Source organism: Tachysurus vachellii, chromosome 23 (assembly GCF_030014155.1).
Source record: "Tachysurus vachellii isolate PV-2020 chromosome 23, HZAU_Pvac_v1, whole genome shotgun sequence".
NCBI lineage: Eukaryota > Metazoa > Chordata > Actinopteri > Siluriformes > Bagridae > Tachysurus > Tachysurus vachellii.
Window position 1 is genome coordinate 624,096 of NC_083482.1, and position 10,000 is coordinate 634,095.

General features: G+C 42.2%; 1 protein-coding gene across 1 annotated transcript in view; it reads left to right on the top strand.

Moving 5' to 3' along the window:
• Positions 1-10,000, top strand: part of LOC132838870 (low-density lipoprotein receptor-related protein 1B-like) — a 209,091-nt gene that overhangs the window by 58,135 nt on the left and 140,956 nt on the right. The window contains exons 12-13 of the mRNA XM_060859502.1: positions 4,424-4,604; positions 7,303-7,522. Coding sequence (XP_060715485.1) covers positions 4,424-4,604; positions 7,303-7,522 — 401 coding nt within the window. The remainder of the gene's footprint in view (positions 1-4,423; positions 4,605-7,302; positions 7,523-10,000) is intronic.

Sequence of the window (10,000 nt, forward strand, 5' to 3'; positions counted from 1 at the left end):
TGTTGTGTGTGTGTGTGTGTGTGTGTTTTCTGTCCTGTTTGAGTGTAATGCACAGGTGCTGTGTTGTGTGTGTGTGTGTGTGTTTTCTGTCCTGTTTCAGTGCAATGCACAGGTGCTGTGTGTGTGTGTGTGTGTGTGTTTTCTGTCCTGTTTCAGTGCAATGCACAGGTGCTGTGTGTGTGTTTTCTGTCCTGTGTTGGTGTAATGCACAGGTGCTGTGTGTGTGTGTGTGTGTGTGTGTGTGTGTGTGTGTGTGTGTGAGTAGTATTCAGTACACTGTGGGTCAAAACCTAGGCTGGAAAGTCTATAATTATAGTTACAGGGTTTCTATAAAAATACCCCAAACTTCACAGAGCACAGCACAAGCTGAAACGTCCTTTACACTCAAACCACTGAGAGTGATGTAATGAGAGCCGGAAGCAGGAAGTGACGTGACGTGTAGAACAGGAAGTGGTGACCATAAAAGGGAAGTGTAAGACAGGGGGCTCTCTGTGGTTTGTGGATAATGAGCATGTTTTAAAGGTTTTTAGTGAGATGACGGTGTCACATTGCAGTGTGTTAAAAGCACACGTCTCACCTCTGCTGTGACATCCGGCCTTCATTCTAGAACCTTCATCACACCAGCAACTGCTAGCTAACGGCTGGATCTCTGCTTTATTCAGGGTCCCATTTTGTGTTTAATGTCTTCATGAGTGTAAATAAGTGAGTCCTCGTGAGTGTGCTGTGGCACAGAGAGTTCGTTCCTGTCATTTATTCTTGCTCTGGTGTAGTGAATAATACATGCAGATGTCTGTAAATATTATAAACATGCAATAAAGCTCTGATGTTTTCACTTCTACACACTGTGACACCTTGAGGTTTGGATTTTAAGCAACGTTAGAGTGACACTGCTGCAGGGGAAAGAGATATACACGCTGACATGTACACACTGACATGTACACACTGACATGTACACACTGACATGTACACACTGACATGTACACACTGACATGTACACACTGACATGTACACGCTGACATGTACACACTGACATGTACACGCTGACATGTACAGGCTGACATATACACACTGACATGTACACACTGACATATACACACTGACATGTACACGCTGACATGTACACGCTGACATGTACACACTGACATGTACACACTGACATATACACACTGACATGTACACACTGACATGTACACACTGACATGTACACGCTGACATGTACACATTGACATATACACGCTGACATGTACACATTGACATATACACGCTGACATGTACACGCTGACATGTACACACTGACATGTACACGCTGACATGTACACGCTGACATACACACTGACATGTACACATTGACATATACACGCTGACATGTACACGCTGACATATACACACTGACATGTACACGCTGACATGTACACGCTGACATGTACACGCTGACATGTACACACTGACCTGTACACACTGACATATACACACTGACATGTACACGCTGACATGTACACGCTGACATGTACACGCTGACATGTACACGCTGACATGTACACGCTGACATACACACTGACATGTACACATTGACATATACACGCTGACATGTACACGCTGACATATACACACTGACATGTACACGCTGACATGTACACGCTGACATGTACACGCTGACATGTACACACTGACCTGTACACACTGACATATACACACTGACATGTACACGCTGACATGTACACGCTGACATGTACACGCTGACATATACACGCTGACATGTACTCGCTGACATATACACGCTGACATGTACACGCTGACATGTACACATTGACATATACACGCTGACATGTACACACTGACATATACACACTGACATATACACGCTGACATGTACTCGCTGACATATACACGCTGACATGTACACGCTGACATGTACACACTGACATACACACTGACATGTACACATTGACATATACACGCTGACATGTACACACTGACATATACACACTGACATATACACGCTGACATGTACACGCTGACATGTACACGCTGACATACACACTGACATGTACACATTGACATATACACGCTGACATGTACACGCTGACATGTACACACTGACATGTACACACTGACATGTACACACTGACATGTACACACTGACATGTACACGCTGACATGTACACGCTGACATACACACTGACATGTACACATTGACATATACACGCTGACATGTACACGCTGACATGTACACACTGACATGTACACACTGACATGTACACACTGACATGTACACACTGACATGTACACGCTGACATGTACACGCTGACATGTACACTGACATATACACACTGACATGTACACGCTGACATGTACACGCTGACATGTACACGCTGACATGTACACACTGACATGTACACGCTGACATGTACACGCTGACATATACACGCTGACATGTACACGCTGACATGTACACACTGACATGTACTCACTGACATATACACACTGACATGTACACGCTGACATGTACAGGCTGACATGTACACACTGACATGTACACACTGACATGTACACGCTGACATACACATTGACATATACACGCTGACATATACACGCTGACATACATGCTGACATGTACACGCTGGCATGTACACACTGACATGTACACGCTGACATGTACATGCTGACATACACACTGACATGTACACATTGACATATACACGCTGACATATACACGCTGACATGTACACACTGACATGTACACGCTGACATACACACTGACATGTACACATTGACATATACATGCTGACATGTACACGCTGACATATACACGCTGACATATACACACTGACATATACACACTGACATGTACACGCTGACATGTACACGCTGACATACACACTGACATGTACACATTGACATATACATGCTGACATGTACACGCTGACATATACACACTGACATGTACACACTGACATGTACACGCTGACATGTACACGCTGACATGCACACTGACATGTACACATTGATATATACACGCTGACATATGCACATTGACATGTACACGCTGACATGTACACACTGACATATACACACTGACATGTACACATTGACGTATACTCGCTGACATGTACACGCTGACATACAGTATACACACTGACATATACACACTGACATGTACACGCTGACATGTACACGCTGACATACACACTGACATGTACACGCTGACATGTACACACTGACATGTACACACTGACATGTACACGCTGACATACACACTGACATGTACACATTGACATATACACGCTGACATGTACACGCTGACATATACACACTGACATGTACACACTGACATGTACACACTGACATGTACACGCTGACATGTACATGCTGACATACACATTGACATATACACGCTGACATATACACGCTGACATACATGCTGACATGTACACGCTGGCATGTACACACTGACATGTACACGCTGACATGTACATGCTGACATACACACTGACATGTACACATTGACATATACACGCTGACATATACACGCTGACATGTACACACTGATATGTACACGCTGACATACACACTGACATGTACACATTGACATATACATGCTGACATGTACACGCTGACATATACACGCTGACATATACACACTGACATATACACACTGACATGTACACGCTGACATGTACACGCTGACATACACACTGACATGTACACATTGACATATACATGCTGACATGTACACGCTGACATATACACACTGACATATACACACTGACATGTACACGCTGACATGTACACGCTGACATGCACACTGACATGTACACATTGATATATACACGCTGACATATGCACATTGACATGTACACGCTGACATGTACACGCTGACATGTACACACTGACATATACACACTGACATGTACACATTGGCATATACACGCTGACATGTACACGCTGACATACAGTATACACACTGACATATACACACTGACATGTACACGCTGACATACACACTGACATGTACACATTGACATATCATGGTGTTCTAGTAAAAAAAGAGGTCTTTTTCTGTTAACAGCCACTCTGTGTGCTGTCAGTGTCAGTGTTCAAATGCACTTAACTAAACTTACAAATATAATCAAAATAATGCTGCGTTAAAATCAGCCCTATTGTATATGAACAGAATCATTATGGACATGACTCTTTATGGACATGACTCTCTCTCCATCTCTCCCTCTGTCTCTCCCTCTGTCTCTCCCTATGTCTCTCCCTCTGTCTCACCCTCTGTCTCACCCTCTGTCTCTCCCTCTGTCTCCCCCTGTCTCTCCCTCTGTCTCTCCCCCTGTCTCTCCCTCTGTCTCTCCCCCTGTCTCTCCCTAATTATCTCTCCCTCTGTCTCTCCCTGTTTCTCTCTCTCTCTCTCCCTGTGTAGGTGTGTACCATGTAGAGGGGATGTCAGTGGACTGGTTGGGTAATAATGTATATTGGACCAGTTTTGGACACAGGAAGTCCATCAGCGTGATGTGTGTGGACCGAGGGATGAAGAGCAGGAGAACTCTGCTGGAAGGAGGGATGTTTCACCCCAGAGCTATTGCTGTCGATCCCATTGGAGGGTAAAAATCAATTGCACACACACACCAATCCATCATTATTTTTCTTTCTGACTCTTTCTTCTATAAAATATCATCCTGATGTCAGTGTGCAATATATTCACTCTGTACAGACTGTACCCACAGGGACATTTTCAATTTACACTGTCCGCTCAGTTCATTAAAGACAACTTATTTCCTGCTGCAGGACAAATTAAGACTGATTCTCCAGCTGCTGGTGACAGATGTTAGAGATCTGAGAAAGCTGCAGATCTTCACTTAAAGCAGCAAAAATCACAAATGTTTCAGATTTCACTCAGAATAGTGAGACACAGAGGGAGAGACAGAAAGAGGGAAAAAGAAACTATTTGAAAGACTGTGTGTGTGTGTGTGTGTGTGTGTGTGTGTGTGTGAGTGTGTGTGTGTGTGTGTGGTTAAACTCTTTTGAAGTCTGCAATGAAGGACAAATCTTTTTGCCTGTTCTTCTCTAAACACTCTTGAGAGATTTTTTTTCCCCACATCAGTTTTTCTATCAAGTGATCCTTCATCCATCGATCAGAATGTGAAGGTTTGCTTACCAAGCAGAGAACACACACACACACACACACACACTGCTACAGAGAGATGTGTGTTTTATCAGCTATCATGTTTAGGGTTTGGTATCAAAAGAAATTTTCTGGTTCCGATTCCGGTTCCGGGGTCACGGTGTCTTAGTGGTTAGCACGTTTGCCTCACACCTCCAGGGTTGGGGGTTCGATTCCCCCCTCCACCTTGTGTGTGTGGAGTTTGGATGTTCTACCCGTGCCTCGGGGGTACTCCGGTTTCCTCCCCCGGTCCAAAGACATGCATGGTAGGTTGATTGGCATCTCTGGAAAATTGTCCCTAGTGTGTGGTTGCGTGAGTGAATGAGAGTGTGTGTGTGTGTGCCCTGTGATGGGTTGGCACTCCATCCAGGGTGTATCCTGCCTTGATGCCCGATGACGCCTGAGATAGGCACAGGCTCCCCGTGACCCGAGGTAGTTCAGATAAGCGGTAGAAGATGAATGAATGAATGATTCCGGTTCCAGTTCTGCCTTACGATTCCCGGTTCTGATTCCGATTCCATAATAAAAGAAATGTGAAAAATAAAATAACGCACAATACTGAAACAATTCCATTTGTGTTTATTAATCACTCTTTAAATATTTTAAATAGAGCATTTCAATTCATATCAATTTAAATTTAAATAAATCCAACATCAAATTTAACATCCAGAATTACAACTTAGAAAAACAGTTAGCAATTTTTCTGAAGAAACATGAACATGTCTGCTTTCTCTGGGAGAAGACGAAACCTTTAGTGGCTTATTGTATCTCCAGCTGTGGAGAAAACCCTCTCAGAGGGGTAGATTTACTTCATTGGTGTAGCTTTGGAAATGAATTCACACTTTAGACTTTAGACATGTTTAACACACAGCGTACCTCAACACAGCAGCGCGAGTGACTGATTTCTGTGGTAAGCTGCGTTAATTTGGTTGCGTGACTTTAAAACAATGAATATTCATGAGGTATGACATGGCTATATAAAGTGACCGCTCACAGCGCTTTGTCCGTCATCGCATCGGAACTGCGTTTGGAACCGAAACTTAAAAATTCCGCGCGTTTCCTGTTCCTGTTAAAAAACAGAACCGGTTCCCAACCCTAGCTCTCACTGTGTGTGTGTGTGTGTGTGTGTGTGTGTGTGTGTGTGTGTGTGTGTTAGCGAAAGTGAGATGATTCTCCACTCCTCAGGTGATCTGATATTGAGTGAGTGACCCTTTCTGACATTCCCATTCTTTTTTCTGCCCATCCTTCATCCCTACATCTCTGGGTGTCTCTGTGTCACTTCCTGTCTGAGTGAGTGTGTTAAGATGATGGATCAATGGTTATGACTTCATGTCCTTTCTCTTCTCATCTGGTGCTGTGTGACAGCAGGATCTGTCACTCAGAGGGATGCAGTGGATAATCAAGAGAGAGAGAGACAGACAGAGAGAGAGAGAGGGGGACAGAGAGAGAGGGGGGGCAGAGAGAGAGTAAGAGAGAGACAGACAGACAGACAGAGAGAGAGAGAGACAGACCGAGAGAGAGAGAGACAGAGAGAGAGAGAGAGACAGACAAACAGAGAGAGAGAGACAGACAGAGAGACAGACACAGACAGAGAGAGAGAGAGACAGAGAGACAGACAGAGAGACAGACACAGAGAGAGAGAGAGACAGACAGAGAGACGGAGAGAGAGTGTATTCTGAGGCAGACGTCTGAGTGAACTGAGACATTGTTTAATTGCACAAAGCTAGCACAATTTTATAAACTATACCTCATAAAGAAAAAAGTGCTGATTATACAAGATATCAGAGCTCATATCCTGTTTCTAGACATATTTACTAATAGGTTTAGAAGGATCTTTATTCTTTCAGCACGTCATTAATAAACATTTTAAACCTGTAAAATGATCAGCCAATAGAACAATACTTAAACAAAATGGTGTTTGTTTTAACACATGGTAATAAATAGAAGTGTTAATTAAATGAGGTGAAATGAAGGATTGTCTTGTTTCTGTACTGTAGTATAGAGGAGTGTAAGTCATGTGTATGTACAGACATAAACCCTACTTTACTCTCAGTCTGTAATCACAGGATGAACGGAAATCTTCTGTATCTGCTGCTCCTGTGTAAGTCACATGATTATGCTCTTGATTTTGTGTGCAGCTGGATGTACTGGGCAGACTGGGAGGAGGACGAGACGAACGACAGCAGAGGGAGGATAGAGAAAGCCTGGATGGACGGATCTCATCGGCAGGTTTTCGTCTCTTCTGACGTCCTCTGGCCGAACGGTTTGACGCTCGAACGCTCCACCGAGACTGTGTACTGGTGTGATGCGTATCACCGACGCATCGAGAAAATCCAGTTCAACGGCACACTCAGAACTGTGAGCTGGTTTTATTTCTGTCCCTGACTTTTCCTCTTCTCTCCTGGTCAGGTGTCATGATACTTTAACACTCTGCTGTGATAATAAAATCAGTCCAGTGAAGATGAGACACGGTGTGTAAGATGACCTCAACAATACACTTCACATGAGTACAGGGTTCTCCCTCTCACCTCACATACGTAAATCTCAGCCATGTCTACGTTTTTCCGAAAGCTTTCTGAAGCATTATAAGCTTAATTAATAACTGGTGGTGAAGACAAAGCACACAGAAATCTACATTCATAAAAAATCAAATCAAAAAGTTGAGTCACTCAATAGACTAAAAAACAAAACAAAAAAGCTGCAGTTTTAATTACACACACCAAAGCATTCGGTCAATAGAACAAACCCATAAAACAGTCACAGATTAATAGACATTGATTTATAAGCATACGTTTAAACTGACAAGTAAATCACAGCAAGCTGGAATTAGATTTCATTTTCATAAAGGATCCTGAAATATGGTTTAAAACTTTCATATCACAGTGAAGTCAAATGCTGGAATCTGATTGGTCAGAAGGGGTGTGTTATGTTTGTAAAGCATCGTGACATGAGCAACAGGTTTATAATAGCTATGTTATGTCTATAGTAACAGATCAATCACAGAGACCTGTAACACAGACACAACACATAATGTGTGCAATAATAAACAGATTTATAAACCTACAGATGTTTACTTCACATTTATGTTAGGAGTCCAGGAGGGGTGGGGGTGTGGGGGGGCAAGAGAGGGAGAGAGAGAGCAAGGGAGAGAGAGAGACAGAGAGAGGGAGAGAGACAGGGAGAGAGAGAGAAGTATAAGTGTTTATCACTATAATAGTGTGAACTGAAACCTCGTCACTCAGATGTTCCACTACATTAAATGAAATATTTAACTCAGGGTTCCTCAGGGTTAAGAGTAACTCACTATCACACTAAGAGTAACTCTATCACACTAAGAGTAACTCTATCACACTAAGAGTAACTCCATATCACACTAAGAGTACAGTAACTCCCTATCACACTAAGAGTAACTCACTATCACACTAAGAGTAACTCTATCACACTAAGAGTAACTCACTATCACACTAAGAGTAACTCACTATCACACTAAGAGTAACTCACTATCACACTAAGAGTAACTCCCTATCACACTAAGAGTAACTCCCTATCACACTAAGAGTAACTCCATATCACACTAAGAGTACAGTAACTCCCTATCACACTAAGAGTAACTCTATCACACTAAGAGTAACTCACTATCACACAAAGAGTAACTCACTATCACACAAAGAGTAACTCACTATCACACAAAGAGTAACTCCCTATCACACTAAGAGTAACTCCATATCACACTAAGAGTACAGTAACTCACTATCACACAAAGAGTAACTCACTATCACACTAAGAGTAACTCACTATCACACAAAGAGTAACTCACTATCACACTAAGAGTACAGTAACTCACTATCACACAAAGAGTAACTCACTATCACACTAAGAGTAACTCCCTATCACACTAAGAGTAACTCCCTATCACACTAAGAGTAACTCCCTATCACACTAAGAGTAACTCACTATCACACTAAGAGTAACTCACTATCACACTAAGAGTAACACACTATCACACTAAGAGTAACACACTATCACACTAAGAGTAACTCACTATCACACTAAGAGTAACTCACTATCACACTAAGAGTAACTCCCTATCACACTAAGAGTAACTCTATCACACAAAGAGTAACTCTATCACACTAAGAGTAACTCACTATCACACTAAGAGTAACTCTATCACACTAAGAGTAACTCCATATCACACTAAGAGTACAGTAACTCCCTATCACACTAAGAGTACAGTAACTCACTATCACACTAAGAGTAACTCACTATCACACAAAGAGTAACTCACTATCACACAAAGAGTAACTCCCTATCACACTAAGAGTAACTCCATATCACACTAAGAGTACAGTAACTCACTATCACACAAAGAGTAACTCACTATCACACTAAGAGTAACTCACTATCACACAAAGAGTAACTCACTATCACACTAAGAGTACAGTAACTCACTATCACACAAAGAGTAACTCACTATCACACTAAGAGTAACTCCCTATCACACTAAGAGTAACTCCCTATCACACTAAGAGTAACTCCCTATCACACTAAGAGTAACTCACTATCACACTAAGAGTAACTCACTATCACACTAAGAGTAACACACTATCACACTAAGAGTAACACACTATCACACTAAGAGTAACTCACTATCACACTAAGAGTAACTCACTATCACACTAAGAGTAACTCCCTATCACACTAAGAGTAACTCTATCACACAAAGAGTAACTCTATCACACTAAGAGTAACTCACTATCACACTAAGAGTAACTCTATCACACTAAGAGTAACTCCATATCACACTAAGAGTACAGTAACTCCCTATCACACTAA